Raw genomic sequence first — 24,040 nt, 5'->3', positions numbered from 1 at the left:
AATTTATATTCCAATTCAGATTATTCTTGGGGAAAAAATCATGTTGCAAAGTGTGATAATGAAACATCATTTTACTCCATTATCAGTTATCATGTCAAAATCACCTTCATAATTAATAGGCTCATAAACATTACAGGGTGGTAATGAATTTAACTCCAAAAAGTGTAAAATAACTTATAACTCCAAAAAGGCCGATCTGAGAAAAATAAATCATACTTCTGACCCATTTCTATAATGGTTTATGTGTTTTCTCCAAATTATAATTATTGCTTTATAAGGAAAAGCAGTTGATTTTTTTAACCATTATCATCTCATCAAGCACTAAGAAAATTATTTCTTCAAAAATGTTACTTTTGTGACATAAAGAGAGGAAGAATATCCATGCTTCTTTGGTCTAGGGTTTAGGTAAAAACAACACAAATGAGTTTAAGTATGTCTCCTAGGCCCTTCAAATTGCCACATTCTTACCATGCTGCTTGACTGAGCCATCTTTGTACAATTCAGGTCTTCAAAAACCTTCTCTTATTATATGAGTTTTATCTTATAAACCATGTCTGTATCTTACGTAGAGACCTTGGACAACCTCTTTCAGCTTCCATTTTACCCTCCTTCCTTATGGAAAACATGGAACACCAAAACCCCACCTCTTCCCAATTCCCTAGCAGTAGATGTAATTCTACCAATCAGACCCACCTCCAGGAGGCTGAAAAGCAGAAATGTGGCTAAGGTTACTTGGATGTGAGTCAGTTGCCAAGACTGGTGTCAACATTCCCAGGGTCTAGTCTGTGGATGAGAGGCAGCTTCGGTGACTGAAGCAGATTTCTGACCAGCTGGCGTGCCCTGGTCTCAACAATCCAGGAGCAACCCCTTGACTGCTGTCCTTCCCGTACTTCCCATACTTCGCCACCTGTGTACACAACAATTCTGTACAGGAGCCCTTCCGTCTGCCCTAACTTAAGCACTGTGTTATGTCTAACGCTCTGACATAAGCATAGGGAGATGGTTTTTAAAAGTTTTTATTTTCTTTGTTTTTCTTCATGGTATTTAGGCTGAAACATATCTCATAAGACTGTAAAAATATCCTGGAGACTTTTTTCCCCATTTCACATAGCGTTTTTTTAAGTGGCAGCTATTTGTCTTCACAAGGACAATTTGAAATATATACAAAACAAGAGATCATTGTAATAAACTCTGATGCACCAATTACCTAGTTCCAACCACTATTCATTTGTGAACTGACAATTTTATATCATGCAAAATCCCATCCACATTTTCCCTAGCCCAGATCATTTGCAAAGTGGGATTTACCAGTTTCAGGCAGCAGAGGCTCATATATCTTAGAATTTAAGCCTTAGGTTCATTTGCATCTATGTAATTATAATATATAAATATAATAAAATAAAATAACAATATTATAAATAGGTAACTTTATATGTTACATAAGTGTAAATAATATAAAATTCAATATAAATATAATAAAATATCACAATAAAACCCATCAGCATCTACGCATATACTATGCTTGTAAATTTTCTACTCTTTGGGGTTAGAGTAGTAGCATCAGACATTCCGCCATATTCTTCCAACTGCTTTAAGAAGAAATGACGTGTCTGCTCCAGCTCCTCAAGATTTCAGGTTATTTTCAATTTCTCTCATTATCTCTGGAAATTACTACTTTCACATTGCAAACTTGCTGTTTTTAAACCATATTGCCTCTCACATAAAAATACAGCTGGAGAACTATTAAACTCTAAAAAGAAACAGGAGTTAAATACCAGTATTGGTTGAATCTCTGTCTGTCTGTCTGTCTGTCTCTCACACACACTCATACACATACACACACACAATTTTGAGTATTTGGGGGTCAAGAGCTTATAAACAAACAATTTATACATATTTCCATGAGGAAGCTGAACTAATTTTTAAGGCCAACAGTATTTTGTGTCATCAAAAGTAAAAATGACAAACACACACATGGACAACTGGTTCCAAGAAGGACAAAGCTGTTTTTCAACACTGGCTGAGCAGCCCTCCCCATCTATGTTGAGCAGCCACCCAGGACGTTCTCTGTATTAATGGATGACCCCATGAGCACTGGCCTTGTAGGAAGTGAGTGAGTGAACCCTGACATTGTGGGAAGTGATATTGGCAAAACCAGTTCTCTTGCCAGTGGTATACAACCTCACTTTGACATGACTGCTGGGCTAATAACACGGGTCTCCCAGTAACAGAGAAACATCGAATTTTCCTATCACTCACTGTATATAAAGGTGTATCGCCTTTCTCCTAAAAAACTGAAACCAAACTAAAATGATAACCACACACATCACTGAGTTTTGGCGAAAGTATTTTTCTGAATTTGCATTTGCAAATGTATAACAAAAACTTTGAAGGTTACAATTCAAAACTTCCTTCTGCAAATACTTGACAAAACTGATGGCCCAGAAAGGAGAACCTCGTTTCCCTTTAGCACCCAATCACGGCCCAGATACATAGACCCCAGCAACCAAGTTCTCAGTATCATCATATAGTCAGAATTGCATTTTCTCTTTCTTATGATAAGATACATATTTCACCAGGGAATGAGGAAAGTTTTAAACCAAACAAAATCAATGAGTGTTCCATAATACAACAGACTCTACAGTAAGACATCCTTAATAATAAAAATTTGAATGCAAAGTATTTGGCAATGAGCTCAGACTCACAGAACACCTGGAGGTCTCTTCCTGAGCATTTCATGAATCATATACCATCATGCAACTCTTAATATTTAAAACTTTTTTTTACCCTGCATGATGTTGAGGATTTCATGCAATTCCTATTTGCTACTTTTTGCCATCTAGTTTGACATCCTGTGGGCTCCCTTTCCAGGATCCTTCACCATTACATTTTCCCCCCCGACAGAGGTTTTATACTTCCTAGGAAAAATAGCTTTTTACTGATGCCATCCAATCTTTCTCTCTGCACACAATGGCTTACTTTGAAGTTCTCTCTTCAAATCTCCTTCACTGAAGCTGACCTACTGCCTCATTTTCTAGGGCATTGTTTCCAGCATATTATTACACAGAGAAAATCTGGAAACCTCTTTCACTGTAAGTGTTAATAACTGAGAAGAATTAGTTTGCTACCCTGTATACACAGGCCCTCAGAAATTTGCATTTTAATAGAGGACAATTCCTTCATAACTCAAAGAAATGGAATATCTCTAATGGTGGAATTTCAAGCATCACTGACACCAGTAGAGGAAATATTTGGGATGAGAACACTTAACACCAAACCATAATATCTCATGATACAAGACAACTATCTTTTTCACCTAGACTTAAGCTTAACCTGAATAGAAGTCGGTATTCATGTTTGAACAAGAATTAAAGCACAACTAAATATAAAGCAAAAATCTAAGCTGTTGAACAATACTATTTCTTAATGGGCTGCATTGTTCTCTCTGAGCTTCTTAGCTTTGCAAAATGGTGTTATTATGCTCCGTAGCTCTTCTCAATTTCATTATGTCTTCACCAGGATGGCCTTAAAGTTCTCTTCAGCTTCACTAAGCTTTAGACAGACTTCTGTCTGACCTTAGGCTCCTGCCCTCCCTTTTCTTAGAGCATTTACTGCAGAAGACTTGTAATTGTAAATTCTTTCTCTGCTCCTTTGAGATATGTTTTTCTAAAAGGCTCTTTCCCGTTTTCTAAACTTGAGAATACCTTTTTCAGGGATAAGGGAGCCATCCCTTTGAAATGCAGTCATCATCGAGAACAATAGTACCCCAATCGCCTAGTTTCTTTGGAATAGTGAGGACCTCCCTCCTTTGGGGTGTCTTGCTCCAAGTTGTAAAAACACACTCCTGTCATTAAGTCACTAAGAAAAAAGTTTACTTTTCTTTGAGTAGGCCAATTAGCACACACAGAGGGCTTACAACTCTCCATCCCTTTGCAGCTCTTAAAAATCCTCCTGCTTTTTATTTCAGTGAAATTGAGTTCAGAATGAGTTGTGACCTCCCTCCTCTATTACAACAGCCTCGAATGAAGTCTTCCTTGCATGCTTAATTTTGTCTAGTGCAATGTTTGCTTTGACGGCCTGCACATAGAGAGATTTAAGTACCTATACCCAGTTTGTTTATCTTTTCCCCAGATCCTCTCATGAACAAGCATCATGAACATAACCTAAGGAAACGAAGTACAATACCTTTTTTTTTCACATCCACGGCAGTGTCCTTATCCGTTTTCTTTTTGACATCTTCTTTTTCTGGTAATAAAATGAGAAAATTAGAGGCATCTACCTGGTTAATTCTCATATATGTCAGGGCACACATGACAGCCATCATGGCATCCAACACATCGTCTACAGAGTAATCGGAAATCAGTGCCGTAGTCTTGCCCAAACATGAGTAAACTAACACCTTCATGACCGAAGACTGGCTCTGGTGTGTTTTCTCTTCAGGAAAGGAGAAGATTTTTGCTAAGCTCAAAATATAATTTCTCATGACAATGGAAACTTTAAAGATTTTATTTATTTATTTATCAGACAGAGAGAGCGTGCGCGCACAGGCAGACAGAGTGGCAGGCAGAGGCAGGAGAAGCAGGCTCCCTGTCAAGCAAGGAGCCCGATGCAGGATTTGATCCCAGGACCTAGGATCATGATCTGAGCCGAAGGCAGCAGCTTAACCCACTGAGCCACTCAGGCGTCCCGACAATGGAAACTTTAAATGTCATTACTAATTATGGTTTAATTCAATAGTTTTTTTCTGAAAGTCATTAAAAAGAGTATATAGAAAGTTCTCTGGGCTTATCAGGCCACCAGAAGCATGTCAGAAGCTCAGAAATCTCTGGAGATCACGTGGGATTTCAGAAGTACCATCTGAAAACAACCGTCTAAAGGAGTGACAAGATACAGCAAACCAATCAACTACTGTTTCCCCCTATACATTCAGTAGTTGTCCTTTGAGAGACACTTTTTATTTAACTGAATGAATAGGAATGCTGGTATTTGTATTTGCAGTCAAATGAAGTCAATTAGACTGAGCACCACTCCCAAGGAAGAAAAAATTCCATCAGTAAAAATTGGTAAAAAAATGTTAAGGCATGACTTTTCTTTTTAAATATTTATTAATTTCAACCTTATGTGGAATTTTTATAAATCTCAAGAGTGCTTGTTAATGACAGTAACAATAAAATTATTAATTATTATTCATTCTCTCCTAGAAAACAAAAGCTTTGCCAGTGGCATTGTAAAGGGATACTAATTGACTTCTGAATTAGTTTTTAAATTACTTACCTTTCTTTTTTGTTTCAGAAGTCACTTTCTTCTCCGCTTTCTTCTTTTCCTCTTCTTTCTCTAGAGAAGAGAATTTAGTACAGAAAAACCAAGATTTGAATGAAAACTTACTGTCAAATGAGTTCTGCCTCCAGATAGTTTTGTGACTTTGAGCAAGTGATTTAATCTCACTAAACCTTATTTTCCTCATTTGTAAAATAATAGTACTTCCCTCAAAGTGAGCTGATGTTTACAAAGCACTCCACACAGTGCCTCGCTCACAGTAAATGCATAAAATTGTAGGTTGCTAATATTGTTTATAAATAATGAACAAGATAGTTTGAGCTTTCCGAACCAAGCAATTGCCTGGTGCCTAAAGAAAGATAGTAATATATGACATTAAAACCTCATTTCTAAGGAAAGATACTGCAGGTAAGCTAAAAGAATATTCTCGTTGTTTTCTTTTTGCATGTTCAATGTCATTAGAAATAATACACTAAGCCATAAATGATATCTATTTTGATTTAACTATTTTTCAAATCTGCTTCTTGTCAGCAGGCCTTTGGAGGCTGGTGACATCTGTCTGGCAGTATGCTGGGGACATGACTTTCACTGCCCTTCCTGAGTGGTTGTATCAACGAGGGTGCTCAGGTTTTTGCACCCAGAGGTTGCGGAAATTCTGGGTGCCACAGAGATCGGCATGTGGTGCCTCTAGACGTCTCCATGGAAGATTTCTTTTTCAGAGATCTGACAAAGTCTCGGTCTGACAGCAGAGGGAACCTCAAATGCCTCACTGTAGCCAGGTAAAAACTGGATATCCCTGGACATGGTTCCGGTAAGTGTACTCATTTCGAAAAACAGAGTCCTGCAGAAGTACAGAGTTCTCGAAATGGAATAGTCAGTCTTTTTAGGTTAGAGTAGGGTTCATGATGGAAACCAACTCATTTTCATCCTCAATTAGTAGTACTATTTACCTTATATTTGAAATATCTTTCTCTTTGTCACTTGTCTCTCATCACAAGTATAGATGCCAAGCTTTCAAAGATTTTCAATACCCAGAACTATTATAAGATTGTTTCTATGCTGAAGAAATTCAATGCCTAGTTCTAGTGTGAACGCTGAAGTTGTCTACTAATGATTGCATCTTATTAAATATAGGAATTAATTCATTCCCTTAGGTGTAGAGATTTTTTTACCTACAAGATCAAAGATAACACTTTCAGTGTTAGAAGTATAATTTATAAAGAACCCCTTCTCATGACTTCTAGAGATAAGCTCATGTCGTAGGAAGAAATAGATTCACACTGTCTAAATGTGTCTGTGGTGTACCATCACAGCTCATCCAGTCAGAAGGAGAAAGTTGAGAAGTCCAATTTTGATAGTTCCAGAGTTCCAAATAAATCAATTGAATTCCACTTGCCTTTTCCTAAAGGTTTATGCATATTAAATATGTAAATTGTGTTTCAAATTCTGAATAAAGATACTTTTGATTTAAGTATCATTACTTTCAGCTTGTCTGGGAGAAATTTTACATCTTATCTAAAAAAATGCATATGCCAGACAAGTGAGTTGGCATCTGCTAAATGTTTGAGTCAGAAAATGGGTTAATTAAAATACAGATTGCTTGTAAATATTTCTTAGCCCACATCAGACATCAATGCTGGAGTCACAATAAGATCACAACTCAGGATCCAAGTTTCAGTTTCCTAATGTAGAGGAATAAATATTTCATTTAAAAGTTCATGCCAATTAGTTAATCTTACACTGAACTTCAGAATGAAAGTCGATATTTGAGGTCATAAGATGAAAGACGTTCTTTTCTTTTTTTTTTTTTTTAAAGAGGATTCTCTTGTGCAATGAATCCTACTCTTTAAATTAATATAACTGGAATTTTATTGTGGTGATACAGTATTCTTGCCTTAGTTCAGATTGAATTAAAGCTTCCATTTACACTCTGCCTGTGATTATGGCCATCCACTGAGAGAGTCATGAATAAAAGCAGAAGTCCACAAAAAGCAGGTATAAATAATGTACTTTAATAACATTTTTATGAATTAGACCTTTAAGCTGTCATTATGGGGCTTACTTTATTCATGGTGAATTCATTTAAAACATCAACTTCTGAAGATTCTGCATTTCTTCAAGCACTATTGTCTCTATTCTATAGGTGACTTGGCAGCAGCAGAATTAGTGGAATTATAAAAGACACAACAATTTAATTATATCCTGCTTAGAAATAAAAGTAACCCATGTTTCTTTTATGAAAATTCTCCTTCCCCAACAGTCAACAATACTCTTCCCTTTCCACCTGCTATGCACCCAAATATTTAATTTCCTCCTCACCCTCTCCTCCAAATTGTTTCCTGTTTTGACTGTGGCAGCTAGAGAAGAGTTAGAACACTTAATACCATTGGCTTTCACAGGAGTAGCAATTAAATATGTCTGTAGCCTGTGAACTTATCAGTGTACTGTCTTTCTCTGGCGAAAGTGTCATACGCCCTGAAATGATGGCTCTATCTGGCAGGGATCACAGGGAAGGCTGGTTGAGAGAGAAATCCTTTCCACAATGAGCAGCTCTGAGCCACAAATATGTTATTAGCTTCTGCATAAATTAACATCAGATGAAAGAAAAATTAAATGACTTACTTTTTGCTTTCTAAACCCTGACAATGGGCTTTTCTCTTGCTTTAAAATGTTTTTATGCCTTCTGAAAAGCCAGAAAATGAACAATAGTCAATTAGAACTATGAAGCTTTCTTAGATGCTGTTCCCAGGAAAACGGGAAAACAAATGCAAATGTGTAATTTTTCATCTTATGTTTTGTTAGTCCCCTCTTTTCCTTTCTACTGTAGAGACTATCCAGATTTAACATGTCAGATGGGGGCTCCTCTTCTAGACCTCTCTGGCCAGGATTGATGTATTCTTGGTTCCAGTCAAGTAAATAAAGGTGTGTTTCTTCCAAAACAATGCCCTCCAACACATCTTGTCACTGTCACCTTATTTCTTTAGAGTGGCAGAGGCTGGCTTGGAACCCGCTCATACCGTGATCATGGGAAACTTCACACAAGCAGATAAGTTCAATGACACCAGTGATTATTACAGTTCTCCACTGTTATCTTACAGAGGCATGAGGCAAGAGAGAAAGCACGGGTGCTAGCGGGAGTGACCTTGGTCTAAATTCTGTCTCTGACCCTTTCTGGTCGCAGAAAATTGAGCCATGCACTATGACACACTGAATTTTGTTGTCCTCATTTGAAAAACGAGACCAATAAAAACTACTTTGCTGGCTTGTTGCGAGGAATGGAGACACTGACCTGAAGTGCCTAGATCAGAGGGGATGTTCATAAAATAGAGTTGGCAGCGAGTAGCTGTTATGATCCTTTAGAAACAATAAAACTTTGACCACATATAATCTTCAGTAATTTCTCTAGATAGGACATTTATTGATCTATTTGAGTAAATGCACACTAATATTCTTTTTTTTTCTGTACGAAGGCACAGAATACTTTATGAATAAGAAACTTCATGAATATAAATAAGATAAAATTGAATATTTTATGTTGAGAAACTTCAGGAAAAAAGGAAATCAGTAGGATTTTAAATATTATGAAAGGGTGCTGGGATGAAATGAAGACGTGGATTCCGGTCTCAGCTTCTGTGTAATTAGTAGCTGCTGCCTTGTGCAGCCATGAGTCCCTCTTCCGTCTTCAACCGTAAAAGGCAGGGGAATGAGTAGAGTGTTCAGACCTCTCTCCATCCATTTATTCCTTCATTCTTTAAATGAAGCATGCTTCTTCTTGCATTTACTTCTCAATTTTGCTGGGAGCAGGTTAACTCAGAAAGTTTTCGCTTTGTAAATAGCTACTAAGAGTTCTCTGGCTTTGTTATGGCTTATAAAATGTTAAATCCAGAGAAAAGTCCATTTTTAAGGCTTTAAATATATGTGTATGTTATGTATCTATATATACACATATATACGATATGTGTATATTACATATATAGAATATGTGTACATGGTGTCAGGTGGGGATAAGGGTCAGGAAAAAATAGTGCGTCTTAGAAGATTGGAGAATGAAACGGTGGAAGGCAGCATTGTTTTTTGTTCTGTTCTTTTTTTTTTTTTTTTTTTAAAGGAAGAAGGGTAAATCTTTGCAAATGGGTAGGATTTGAAGAGATTCATAAAAAAATTGGGAGAGTTTTGGCTATCGAGAAGATTTTTGCAGCAGAGGAAAGCTATCTGCCAAGACCTTGATCATGGACTCTGTTGCTCATGGTAAAGATGGTCCCATTTTATTGTAAGATAAGAGACCACTGAGAGCTTCCAAGCAGAGAAATCATATGATGCTGAGCTCTGTTTCAAGCGGAAATTTGGGGGCTGCTGGGTGGTGTTAAGTGCCCCACTGGACTTTGTGATCATGTTGTAAGGAAGAAAATTAAGAAAGTAAAAGAATTCAATACAAATATTCTCGTTCTTTTTTCTTTGTTTTCTTCCTCTGAATTTTATTTGGGACTCTTGAAGGAATGTAACGTTATAGAATGGTGCTAGGAGTACCTCACTTTACATTGTAATTAGGTTGCTATGGCAGCAAAGCTCTTAAATTAAGGACTTCACTCGAATTATCTGGCATAACTAAACTGGCCTGTCAGAAGCTGAATCCATTATCTTTGCCTTGGCTTTTCCTTTAGTGATAGCTGAATTATTCTTGGAGGCCAGCTCTTCTCATAATCAACTATTAAAACAAATGATTCACAACCAGCAATTCAATAGCACCTTTCACTGACTACCCAGAGACTCTTAAAATCACAGTTTGCTCCGTCAACAGACATTTGTCCTCCCTCATGTCAACCCCCTGGCCAGGGTCTATGGTTTTAAAAAATTCCTTCCAGGAACTCTAGGTATGGGAATAAGAAGCAGGAAAGTTTACAGTTACAATAAGGACTTTGAAGGATATTAAAGGTAAAATCTAAGGGAACCACCACAGAGGCCCCAAACCAAGGCCAAGTGAAAGTATAAATCTACTTCTTGGGGAAGTAAGCACAGACGGAGTCTGAAATGGTCTGGCTTTGATGGAGAGTGTCAGGTGTCAATACCAAAGCCCACTGAAGACCCCAGGGGCAGAGACTGCGGGGGTCCCATGGACACTGGCTGAGAATTCTTAGTGATATCTCCCCACTAACAACTGAAATGTCCCAGAGGACTCCCGATCTGATCACTGTAAATCAGAACTTTTTCAAGAGACCCTAAGCCAATTCATGAAGCCTCAAAAGGATCAGAGAGAAGGGATCTCAAAATTACTTTATGTGGTCATAGTCAGGCAAAAAAAAAAAAAAAAAGTACTTAAATTTGGTTGAAATGTTACTTATTTTAAGGTAAGAGGAAATTACACTAACAGATAAAAGCACATGACCTCACGGGCATCAGCATTGACTTGGTCCTCAGGTGAAAAGTCTATACATCCTGTAACCAGTGAGAAAAATCACTCATCAAAGAGCCACTTGCCCAACTTCCCAAGTTCCAGAAATGACACAAGTGTTCCAAACTAAGCATAACCGCACACCCTGTTCTCACTGCTGCAAGTAAAAAGTGAAGCTTGAGGTAGACGTATTCTATCAGACCCTTGCAAGTGAACTGATCCCTGGCAGGACAGAAGTTCCTGCTTCTACTGCATGCTTTCCAACAGCTTTCAGCCCCCTCACAGCCCAAGTGCTCAGACATAACCACAATTATTCTCTGTTTTTGAATTTTGTAGGCAAAAGAGAATGCAAAGTGATACATTCTTTGATACATTTCAAATTGCAAAAATGTATCTTATATTAACTAAACTTGATATCTAAAACAGATAAGGTAGACTACCCTGAAACCTTTCAAAAATGATATAAAGGTTTTCGATAAGTGTGGTACTTTTGAATGGGTTACATTTATATCGATGAAGGTTGGCACACCTATTTATTTTTTTTACTTTTCTATCTAGAAGTGAAAGAGCAAAGGTAGCCTCAGAGTGTGTGTGTGAGAGAGGGAGAGATGAGACAGAAGGACTCTGGTTTGTATTTTTCCCCTCCATGCTTTTATATTTCAGAAAGCAAGTGCTCAAAATCTGTTGACTTTCACTAAGTGAGAAGCTCTCCATCTCCACACACTTCTCTCTGGGTAGCTTCATAGACTGTAATTGCAATTTTTGTTGTTTTCTTCTTTACCATGAGCAACAGAGTCCATGATCAAGGTCTTGGCAGATAGCTTTCCTCTGCTGCAAAAATCTTCTCGATAGCCAAAGCTCTCCCAATTTTTTATGAATCTCTTCAAATCTTACCCATTTGGAAAGATTTACCCTTCTTCCTTAAAAAAAAAAAAAAAAAAAAAAACGAAGAGAACAAAAATCAATGCTGTCTTCCACCGTTTCATTCTCCAATCTTCTTGTGGTTTTGCTTTTGTTTTATTGGCTGTTTTTTGTTTGTTTGGTTTTGGTTTTTGGTTTTTTTGGTGTTGCTGAATTTGAAGCCTTTGGAAGAACTCTTTTAACACTTTTAAAGTTTATTTTTATGTAGAATCATTGTTTCCTCAAGATCCTTTATTGTAAACATTTCCAGTGTGTTTTTCTATAAGGATAAGAAAATCATAAAGGTTCTTTTCTAATACCTTTCATTTTCAGTATCATATTATTTCTAAAAGATTATTTTTTTCATATCTTCACCTTAATTTTTTTTCTTACATTTATCTGTATTTAGAGATGGATTGTAAAAGTACTCCACTACATCTGGAATGTCAAGAATGCCTAGAAACATCACATAATTGAATTTAGAGGAAAAAACTAGTTATCATTCAAAATTGAAATATACATCACTTTATAGTGCCATTTCAAAGATATTGCCATTTTTATAGAGAAGTTAGGATTTGATTTACTGCATAATTAAAGACTTAATAGTTATTTGCAAAAGTATTTTGACTTGGAAATTACTAGAAGTTAGATATATTGGGCACATGTACAAGCCTGATTTTTAATCAAAACGTTTCAATTAAAAAATATGTCTAATGGACATCTTTAAAAAGGAAACAAGTATCCTTTCAGAGTGTACAACTTTAAAGTTCTCATTGTTTTAATATGTTGAATTCAGGTTTATTTTACTTTTATTCTTTTATTTAAAAATCACGTATGTTAGAAAGAATTTTTATCCAGAATACATAAGAACACTTAAAACACAATAATAAGGGTGCCTGGGTGGCTCAGTGGGTTAAGCCTCTGCCTTCCGCTCAGGTCATGATCTCAGGGTCCTGGGATCGAGTCCTGCATTGGGCTCTCTGCTCAGCGGGGAGCCTGCTTCCCTCTCTCTCTGCCTGCCTCTCTGTCTACTTGTGATCTCTCTCTGTCAAATAAATAAATAAAGTCTTTAAAACAAAACAAACAAACAAAAAAACCCCACAATAATAAAATACAGCAGCTCAATTAAAACAAAAGAGTATAATAAATCATTAAATATGATACACAAATGTCTAATAAACATGAAAACAATACTCATCATTATTAGTCATTAGGGAAATGCAAAGTATAACCAAAATGAAGAATTTCTTTACTCTGGCAAATATTAATCCTTTTTACTATCTCCATAGTTTGCCTTTTCCAGAATGCCATATAATTGGAATCACACCCAAATTTCCAGATTGCATTCTTTTAATAAGTAATATAAATTTTTTGAACTTTTAAAAATTTAAATTCAATTAATTAACATATAGGATATTGTTTGTTTCAGAGGTAGAGGCCTGTGATTCATTAAGGAGGGCATGTGATATAATGAGCACTGGGTATTATGAATTCAAGTTTTTTAACTCACGGGCTACATAAATTTCATCATCTCTCACAAACTATACCAAACAAGTAACAAAACCTTTTGTTTTCTCATTCCACATATAAGGTCTATTCTAGTAGATCAAAAATTTGGGGGGATGCCTGGGTGGCTCAGTGGGTTAAGCCTCTGCCTTCCGCTCAGGTCATGGTCTCGGGATCCTGAGATCGAGTCCCGCATCGGGCTCTCTGCTCAGCGGGGAGCCTGCTTCCCTTCCTCTCTCTGCCTGCCTCTCTGCCTACTTGTGATCTCTGTCTGTCAAATAAATATAAAAGAATTAATTTTTTATGTTTTAATGTTAAAAACATTAAGTTCCCCCCCCAAAAACAACGCATTAAAGCCATTTAAAATACATACCTAATTGAAGTGAGCAACCCTCTCCTTTATTATGTGAACAATTGTCAAGACTCTCTACTCCATTTAGCTAAAACCAACCTGACTTTAAAGACTCCTTTTGTTGTAAAGAGGAAGAAAAATATCTTTTGGAATTGTAACAAGTTAATATACAAGGAAGAAACATTTAGGTCAAACTAACAGAAATAACAAATAAATGTTTTTTAAAGAAAAACTGGTACTTACAAATTAGAGCTTTGGAAGGACCCAGTTCTTTTTTTATAAAATGCTTTATGAGAAAAATTTGCTGGCGTGGGAGGGTTCCAATCAGAATCCCATAAGAAAACTACTATTAGATCACTTTCATTTACATTCACAACCCACGTCATCCTTAACTTCCTCTCTGGTCCTTTATAGATCAAAATACGGGGGAAAAAACTTTTTTGATACCATGATAAAAAGTTATGAGAAAATCCTGAGACAACAAATAACAGATCCTAGTTAACAAATAGCTCCTTTTCTGTGTTCTGCTTTGTGGGTGCTACCCTTGGCTACCCAGAACATATAAATTCTAGGAGGGTCAAATCAGACAGACTACCCCCCACCCCCAGCTATACTGTCAGATGTGTACAGAGAGAAAAAACTTCTCTCAATAGGAAAAAGTTAATGGTTTTCAGAAAAAGTCTTTTTAATAATCAATAATGGTAAATCAAAACCAAATAACAAGGGGAAAGTTCTAAGTTTAAAGATGTAAGTTTCTCATGGAAGGTATTTGATGTCTACTAAGATGTATTTATAGTTCATGATCCATGGGAAACCCATTTCTTTCCATTCTTCCTTCCCTTTTTCTTGACCCTCTTCCATCTGTTTGGTTTTATCTTTCTTTCTTGTAAAGATGTTTTATTATTATTTACTTGAGAAAGAGAGCACGAGTGAGGGTGAGGGTGAGAAGCAGACTCCCTACGAGTGAGGGTGAGGGGCAGGAGGCCAGATGGAGGGGCTTGATCATAGGACTCTGGGATCATAACCTGAGCCAAAGACAGATGTTTAGCCTACTGAGTCACCTAGGCGCCCCAGTTACATATTTCTTTTTTAAAAAGTTTATTGGACAATCAGTTATTAAGACTTACTACTTTTCCACAATATTAAAGGTGAATTACACTGGTTCTAACATGTTAACTCAAATAGAACTATGTTACTTCATGTTCAGGCCTAGCACAGTGTTGCAACTAAAAGAAACAAGAGTCTAAAGTTCCAGGAAGTTTTGAAGATAAATTTAAATCTTTCCTGAAGTCTTTCAAATAGCTAATGTTGTGGGACCCAAAGCAAGGTAGTCTGAAGACTCATTCTTTTATTCAAGCTTTCCAACCCTCCCTCATGACACTTCTTCCCTCCCCGCCGCCCCAAACACTTCTCTCTCCCAAAAGCACACTAAAAACTTCCTCTAGCCCGTGCTGGATCTATTTGCTTTTCTTGGCTTTTCTTTCTTTCTTTCTTTCTTTCTTTTTTTTGTTTCTTTTCTTTTTAAGATTTTATTCATTCATTTGACAGAGAGATAGAGAGACAGCACAACTAGGCAGAGTGGTAGGCAGAGGGAGAAGGAGAAACAGCTTCCCTGCCAAGTAAGGAACTGGGTGTGGGGCTTCTTCTAAGGACCCTGGGATCATGACCTGAGCCACCCACATGCCCCTTGACCTCTTTTCTTATTGTCCAGATCTTTTCTTTTCTTCTGGGGACTAACCCTTTCTGTTTCATCATAAATACATTTAATTCTTTGGATTCCTTCCAATTTTTCTGCTTTCCCAGCATATTCTGAGCAGAACACAAACACTTGGGTCCTGACCAGATAACCCTAGAATACTCCTTAGATGTTAAGGTAGAAGAGAAAAATTGAGAATATTTATGTTAATATTTGTTCATCCATCACAAATGTAAGTAATCATTTTTTAAAGAATCTTTTTTAAGCCATTGGAAGGTGAAAGTTGAATAAACAGTGTTGTACCAAAGTTAATTTGTTAGTTTTGGTAGATGAGGCACAGTTATGGAAAATGTGAACATCAGAAGAAGCTTGTTGAAAGGCATACAAGAATCTCTGTATTATCTTTATAACTGTTCTATAAATCTTAAATAATATAAAAATAAGAAGTTTAAATATGTTAACATTTTCCATAACCATGATTCATGTATGAGATCCTTGATATACTACTATACATTGTCAATGAAAAGAGGATATAACACATGAAATTTTTTTTTTGGTCCAAGAATATCATGCAACTAGAGATCCCCATAACAGACTTCAGGAAATGCTGTGCTTGGATTAAGTTTATGACACCAATGTCTCTATCTCCTCATTTGGAAATTCCAGACTCCTACATCCAGTGGTCCACAGGAAACGACCATTTGTAGGAACAGAGCCTAGCTTGCTGCCTGACATTTGGCACAGTGTTCATTTTTAGTCCAGATCCAGTCTCCACACAGATCTTTATGGACTGTGTTAACTAAGCCCCTTGCCCTCTAGATTTGGGTTATTTTTGCTTTATGGGAGCAACCTGAAGAGACAATAGAGCAGAAAAAAAAAAAAGAAAGAGTTATTTTCCAACTCCCTCCTGAGCTCATTGAGGATATTACTCACATGATTTTACAGAGTTTTGATGGTGTGTTCTCATAATGAGGGACATAGCTCTCATTGAGCATCTCTGTCTTAAGCTTTAGGCTTTGTAAACCACTCCATTCTCCTACCTCTTCAGGTCCAGGCTCCTTATTTTTGCTAGCCCTGAGATGCTTCACGGTAATTCTGCAAAAACCTTTATAAATACTACATTCATTAAACAGTCTTAATCACCGATTTTGATGTGCCAGGGACCCGGATACACTCAGCAAGCCCCAAACTGAGCTCATTATCTCTCCCCAAACCTGTTTTTATTCTTAATACCATTCATTTACTCAGGTCAAATAAGACTTTAACAATCACACTCAGCCCTAACACTTAATCACTAGTCTAAGATAATGGAAACAGACTAAACCTGGGTATGTGACACCTGGCCTCCAATTCCAATTACAGCTGACCCTTGAACAACATAGGTTTGAACTGTATACGTCTGTTTACATGTGGATTTTTTTAAAATAAATATAGTATAGTACTGTAAATATATTTTCTCTCATGACTTTCTTAATAATATTTTTCTTTTCTCTAAGAATACAGTAAATAATCCGTATAAAATACGCCTTACCAACAGTGTGTTTATGTATCAGTAGGGCTTCTAGTGAACGGTAAGTTATTGGTAGTTAAGTTTTCACAGGGTCAAGTTATACACAGATTGTCTGCCACAAGGGGAGGGGCCGGCACTGTCCCTGACCTCCGCATTGATTGAATGTCAACTATATATCACTGTTATAGTTGTGTTCTCTTAAGCAATTTGCTTGATTTTTCTGATCTTTTCTAAATTCTAGTATATGTGCTGCTGAAGCGAGCACTGATCTCTTCTAAATTCTAAAATGATGTGAAATCGTATTCACTGCTTGGCATTGTTTTGAGGGTTAAGGGGGATTGTTTAAAGGAAAAGGAAGGTAATTTTTCCCCAGGAGCAGTAGGCTTCTGTAATTGTCTCATCTCCATACCCCCAATCCGCACCTCTCAGCCATCCATTCTTTCTATAGCTGAGATGGTAATCTAAAATGCAAATCTGATCATACTTCTCCTTCCTCCAATTGCTTTAGCAAGCTCATGGAGTCCATGAGGGCATGTAAAATCTTTAGCTATGTATGCAAAACTTTTCAGGATATGACCTGAAGCCTGTATTAAGAAATTATGTAGAGTTTCACATATATTGACTAATGTCATCAAGACAATTACCTTCTGTAGAGACCAATTTAAGAACTGCCATAAAATTAATAATTTATTATACATATTGTAGAACCTTCATGATTAAAAAATGATAATAAGGGCAACTAATGTTTGAGTATATAACTCTGCTAGAGAATGTGCTAAATTGGGGTGCCTGGGTGGCTCAGTTTTTTAAGCACCTGTCTTTGGCTTAGGTCATAATCTCGGGGTCCTAGGATAGAACTTTGGGTTGGGCTCCCTGCTTTGTGGGGAGTCTGTTTTTCCCACTTCTTCTGCTCCTTCCCTCTCCCCTGCTCGTGCTTCCCCCCTCTCTCAAATACATAAATAAGTAAAATCTTTAATAAAAAAAGAAAATCTGCTAAATCATTATATATATTTTTTCATTCAGTTGTGTTAGCAACTTTCTAAGTTAGATAAATAGTGAAAGTAGTTTAGTTTATATATTTTATCAAAATTTATAACTAAAGGTCAATTCCATTAAAAATTGTTGAAAGATATAAGTTTATTTCAGCACAAAACAAAGAAAAATATTATATCGGCCTAAAGTTCAATAAAATTTATTGTGTCATAGATTTAATGGAATAAGAACTGGGGCCAAATTTCTATTTTATTATTTTATACTCTTTGCTTCTCAGGAAGCAAAAGCTCACCGAAGAGCTAAGGTGATAAAGTTCTTGGTTTAATAGAATTGTAAATAAAACATTACTAGCTCCTGTAGAACATTGTCCTCGGATGCAACCTATGGTAAGAAATAATCTTATAATAAGTTTCTTATAATGCTCCTTTCTCCTCTACACAAATCCCACCAACTCACTTTTTATGACCCAATGCAAGTCTTGTGATTTCATTGCATGGCCTTGCTTTACTCATATCTCATCTTCCTCCTAACTTTTACAACCTTTACAACTCACTTTTGTACATCAGTAAATAATGCTTCATAGTAGTATGCACTGCATTGGGGCATGTCTGGTTGCCCCAACAAGTAGTCATCTCTATCTAGACCACAACCATCTACAGTAGCTATTTAATCACTATGCTAAGCCATACAGTCTTCCCTTTGCTCTTCAGGCAGTTTATTATCAACTCACCAGCCTGAAAACAATAAGCTTGAAATCTCTAGGTGAGAGCAGAAAGGGACTCAAGAGACCATTCAAGTTCTGGTCCCACACTTTACAGGTGAAGAAATGGAGACCTATCTGTCAAAGATCATACAACTGACTAAGTGTCAAAGCTGAGGTTAAGAAGATGAGTCCTTGGTCTCTCTCTAGAGTTCTTTTGCCCATGTATGGGAGATGGCATTTATGATATTATTTACAATTGCCATACTAAGTACCAGTTCTGTATTTATTCAAGAAGATGACAGGGTATATGGTATTTATTCACCTTATATTTGGCTTTGTTTATACAAATTGTATACTTATAATGGTTATTAAAAGTAATTTAAGGAGGGGCTGGGTGTTTTAGTAGGTTAAGCATCTGACTCTTGGTTTCGGCTCAGGTCATGATCAAGCCCCTGACGGGCTCCCAACTCAGTGGGGAGTCCGCTAGAGATTCTATCCCCCATTCCATCTCCCTAAGCCCCTCTCCCTGCTTGTGCTTGCTCTCTCTCTCAAATAAGTAAATAAAATTGATTTAAAAATAGGTGACTTAAGAAGATATATTCTTAGCAAGAGATCATGTAACTTCTTCTGTCCACATATTTGTCACAATAGAAAAGTTGTGGCAATTTTACATTAAATATCCAGTAATTCCATGTGGGTGGAAGTCTTTTATTCTCCAGACAGCAATGACAACAAAAAACATGATATTTTGGGGAGGTGTCCATGTTAAATAGTGGGAAAGAAAAATAATCTTTTCTCATTATTAAAAAATAATGGGATCATATCTGGTAACTCTGCTCATACTAAGATTTTATGAAGTAGCTGTTTTGGGTGATGGGGGTGGGGATTTGTTTAATCACTGAGGATTCTGTTTGAGAACAGTGAGGGGCAAATCTTTCCTGAGAAATACAGTTCTGATAAACACTGGATGATAAAGTGGCTCTCACGCTAAAAGTAAGAATAACCTGTCATGTTAATATAGCAGTTGCCATTTCATTCAGGGGAAGAACTCAATAGATCAGCTCCCTTACTGAAATAAGTGGTTAGCTATAGTGACTCTCAGACCTTGAAGGCTTTCACCCCCAGTGGAGTTCCCATCAGACATGGGAGTTCTGTCACAAAACATAGTATTTTTTTGAAAGAATGTTAAAATTCATATTACATTTAAGTTAGTCCCTTTTAAATTATGTCCATGATTAAATACAGATTGACAATGCCCAAAATGATTACTTAAGGTGGTTATTAGTTATCTGTTTAATGTAATTGTAGCCAATTTTCCATGGCCAAATATATTCTAAAAAAATACAGTAGGAGTCAAAGGAAACAAGTGATTGAAAAACACAATGAGTCTTCATACCCAAATATCTAAAGCAATCAAAACTTCATTATCATGTGTGAAGCATGTGATGTGGGGAAAGGAGTGAAACTGAAGGAAAGCAAGATACAACCTCAAGGAATGAGACAAAGAGTCCAACATAAAGCACACCAACATATCTAAGAACGAGTTGAGTGCTGTGAGAAACTCATTTCCTTATACTATGAACACACAAATAAGTTTTTAAGGGTCTCACAGATGTGAAAGCAGTTTTACTCATAACAAGGTCCATGGTTTTTCAAAAGTTAGTGATAAAATTGCAAATTGTTTCCAATGTCCCGTGAACACACTTAATAACCCACGCTATACATAAGCTCTACTTTTTGAAAACAAACAAAAAAAATGCTGAGTATGCTTAAGCTCCTATATTTTGACCTGTTATATCTGCATTCCTCAAATCAAAAAGCACACTTCAGTGCCCCAAGTAAGTTCCTTTTTCTCATAATGCCATTTTCTTGCAACTTAGTCCTAAGGAAGTTCCAGACTAAAATAGTGCATCAAGGACTGTGCATAATCAGCCTCACTAAAAACAGCTTGATTAATACTAAATATGTCCTAGTTCCTAATCAATTATGTTAATGAAGTCGCGGGCAGCACATCTGCACGCCCTGACGAAGCCCATGAGCTCAGCTCTGCCTGATAACTTGGCCTCCTCAGGAAGCTGCTCAGTGCGTGTCCACAGTGTGAAAACTCCTTTGGGAATGGAAGGGAGGTACCAGCAAAAGCCTCATAATATTGCAATATTGTTATGTTACCAATTTAAACATCGTATTGGTTTCCAGGGTGAAATGTCAAATTAAATCACTCTTTAAATATAACAGTGGAAACCTAAGTGTCACACTTTACAAATGACACATCCTTGTCCAAGTGACAGACCGATAGGCAAAACATTTGCTACTTGGTGTTTTATGAACCTCTAGTAGGAGATAAAATGGAGTCAAACACTTGAATAATCTATCAAAATCTGTCGCAAATTGGGGAATTGGAGTTGTTTGATTTATGTCTATCTTGCAACAACAACAGAATTAGAATCCAATGAAACTTAAGGTGACACTATTATTTATAGGCTCTCCCTTGTCCTGTGAACACTGGGGCAATGAGAGTCACTTGTCAGTTTTGTGTCGAATTATCTCCAGTAACATAAGCTTATACAGTCCAAATGCCAAATGAAATGTGAGTCTGATGTCTCCCTTTTTCTCTCTCTCTCTCTCTCTCTCAGCTGGATTCTAAAAATTTTTTCACAATAATCTGCTTACCAGCTAGGTAAATGACATAGAGTAGTTGCCAGTGATTAGATTACTCCTTTTGTTTTATTATTTTCAGGATGAGTCAGTTATATTTGAGGAGAGTTAAGACTTTAAAAAGTATTTGATTCCTATCAATATCAAGCATTTATAAAAGATGATGCAAGTTGGGAATTTATACTGGTGTGAAATTACATACAATAGATAGGCAAAATGCAAACCACTGAGCATTTAGATATTTCGACAACTCTGATTATATGAGGTAAACATTTAAGCTGCTTTGCTACTAACTAGGTTTAGAAATTACCGAGTACTATGGACTGAATTGTGTCTACTCCAAATCCATATGTTGAGACCCTAACCCACGTATGATCGTATTAGAGATCTGGCCTTTAGAAAGTAATTAAGCTTAAATGAGGTGTTAAGAGTGGAACCCTGATCTCATAGAACTGTCATTCTAAGAGGAAGAGCTACCAGCGCTCCCTCTTCACCATGTGAACATAGTAAGAAGCAGACATCTGCAAGTCAGGAAGTAGTTTCTTTCCAGAACCCAACCATCATGGCACTCTGACCTTGGACTGTGAGAAAATAAGTTCCTGTCATTTAAGTCATCCAATTTGTGGTGTTTTGTGTTGGCAGCTCTTGCAGACCAAGACATTAAGGGTTGATCAGGAATTTAAGAAATTGTTATATCAAGAGGAAACAATCTTCACATAATTACCACACAGAAATTGCGCCTGGAGCCAAGTGAGTAAATGGGTCAAGCAGATGCCTGGAAGTTGATGGAGACAGTAGGAAGCTCCCCTTAGTCAAGAGGACCACACTTGAAGTCAGTAAATAAAAAATCTCTGTGAGCCAAATAAAATGTGTCTGTAGAAGTTTAGGACAGAGGCAAAAATTTCAAATTTTGGACTAGCCCTGGGCTCTTCTTTAAATATTCAAGAGCTATTACTGATTTGGAGTCTTGGAGCAAGATTTTACATGTACTTTACATTAAATTGTGATCTCTAATGACCAAGTGAATTCCTTTTTTTAATGGGTACTGACATAGAACTGACTAACAGAGGATATGGGATTTTTATTTAAAATTTGCAACTACTAATTCATTACATTTGTGTAGCTGGCCAAATAAAAATATTTCACATACTATACAGTAGGTTCTTATAACCTGTAAGTATAATGTAACCTTTCCCCCCATTCCCACTGGCATTTCTCTTGCTCTCTTATAAGTCTTTCTAGAATGTTAAGGTACTTGGCTTGAAAACTATTATTCTCCCCCAGATAAGCAGCAGTCACAATTTCTCCATGAGAGGCATCTAAGCCCTTCTGAAGGACATCTGGCCAATTATAGGACATTCAGGTGACTAATACTAAAGAAAAGCATTTTTAGAAATATTCATGTCTCAGAAGACATGAAGGTAGGATCCTCAAACGCTGATGTCCGCATAGTAATATAATAGAAAGAGCCTTGGGCATAGAACTAGAAATTCAGGGCTGAAATCTCAGACCCGCTATTTACTAACTTAGCATGAATAAATAAACTCCAAACCTACCTTTGTTCATTGTTAATAATGTCTATATTACAGGGTTTTGAAATATCAAGTGTAAAATGCATATAAGTACAGAAAACACAATATTCTAAGTAAATGTGAGTTGAAGAGAGCAGAGCTACAGGTGTGACTTGGTCAGGATCTGGCCAGAAAGTGCATAGAACATTCTGAAGTCAGAACACAACCTAAGGAAAACATCGCCTGCCCAACTACCCAAATTCTTCCCTGGCTGTTGGTTATATGAAACATTGGGTTTGTTGTCAATTGGATAATGCATCTCTCACTAAAGCATTCAGATTAAATTTTATTTATTTAAATTTGAATCATTAATTATTAAGTAAATTATGCATTATTAAAATTAAAGTGTACTTATTTATTTGAGTTTAACTTAATTATTTTAATTTAATTTAGATAAACTGGAGAAAAGACTACTTGAAACAGGCTACCAAGTTCAGGTAGGTGTCTGGTGTAAAACAATGGGCTGAATCTGTAAGGCTTTTTTGTACATGGACATAAGCCAAAGTTTCTCTGAATTTAACGTGTTCAATACTCAGTTGAGGACCTTTTAAAAATAGAGATTTTTTCTTTCTCTCTGAATTGCCAAGAATCTGATTCACTAGATCTAAGCTATGGCGGGAATACGAATTTTTAACAAGCTTCATAGTTGATTTTGGTGTAGTGATCTGCAAACTACTGTTTGTGGAAAGTTGCGTTAAGTCAATAAAATGCAATAGAAAGAGAACTTCCTAAGTTCACCAATATCAAACACAATAATAAAAACTGCAGTCATTATAGTTTTATTCTGTCTGTACAATACCTCTCTGTGATAGGTAATACGAGTGTCAGAATTTCATCAATAAAGAGGCTGAAACTATAGTTATCACATTTAAGTTCATCCAGATAAGTAAACAGCAGAACCAGAATTGGGATCCAGGTATGTGTGATTCCAGAGCACGGGCTATAAATTATTATACTGTTTTTAAAGATACAGAGTTCCCACCATCTCTCTAAGAAGCAAGAAATGACCAATAATGCCTGGGTCCCCTTCATAAGAGAGGTTTGTAGGATACATGAAATGGACTAACTTCTCAGACATTTCTTTTTCATTACTGGATATTCATTTGGGAATGAGGTTTGGGGGATAGAAGATACACAAATTATAGAGGAGAGGACAGGTTACATATCACTATTATATATGATATATATAATTTCAGATAACAGCCATATAATATTTTCTTGTGTTCCAGATGCCAATTTAGAGTGGCCTGCTCAGTAATTCTACCTGGATGTCTCATAGGAAACTGTCATGTCCCCATCTGTCCTGAATCCATCACCTTCCTGTTTCTCCTCCCCAGGCCCATTTTATTTCAGTGGTTTCTTGGCTCAGTGAATGGCGTTTCTGTCTACCTGGATATCTAATTCAGAAAGCTGGAGTCATTCTTATCACTTGTTGTATCTCAGCATCTAAATTAATCAGATACTTTCACCGACTGGTTCCTTTTCCAT

The 24,040-nt window shown here is 36.7% G+C and overlaps 1 protein-coding gene and 1 long non-coding RNA gene across 3 annotated transcripts in view; one reads left to right on the top strand and one right to left on the bottom strand.

The window, feature by feature from the left end:
• TRDN (triadin) overlaps positions 1–24,040 on the bottom strand; it is a 389,840-nt gene that overhangs the window by 210,849 nt on the left and 154,951 nt on the right. The window contains exons 11-13 of the mRNA XM_013063299.2: positions 14,791–14,795; positions 5,275–5,328; positions 4,186–4,245 (exon numbers count right to left, since the gene is read on the bottom strand). Of these exons, the coding sequence (XP_012918753.1) occupies positions 4,186–4,245; positions 5,275–5,328; positions 14,791–14,795 (119 nt within the window). The remainder of the gene's footprint in view (positions 1–4,185; positions 4,246–5,274; positions 5,329–14,790; positions 14,796–24,040) is intronic.
• Positions 5,765–24,040, top strand: part of LOC106007198 — a 52,180-nt gene continuing 33,904 nt past the window's right edge. The window contains exons 1-3 of one of the 2 annotated variants that reach the window (XR_001181784.2): positions 5,765–6,088; positions 21,624–21,731; positions 22,946–22,989. This is a non-coding gene — a long non-coding RNA (uncharacterized LOC106007198). The remainder of the gene's footprint in view (positions 6,089–21,623; positions 21,732–22,945; positions 22,990–24,040) is intronic. The other variant, XR_001181786.2, reaches the window with a different exon arrangement.

Source organism: Mustela putorius, unplaced genomic scaffold (assembly GCF_011764305.1).
Source record: "Mustela putorius furo isolate JIRA1106 unplaced genomic scaffold, ASM1176430v1.1 tig00003863_pilon_pilon_pilon, whole genome shotgun sequence".
Lineage (NCBI taxonomy): Eukaryota > Metazoa > Chordata > Mammalia > Carnivora > Mustelidae > Mustela > Mustela putorius.
This window is presented reverse-complemented; position numbering and strand designations above follow the sequence as displayed.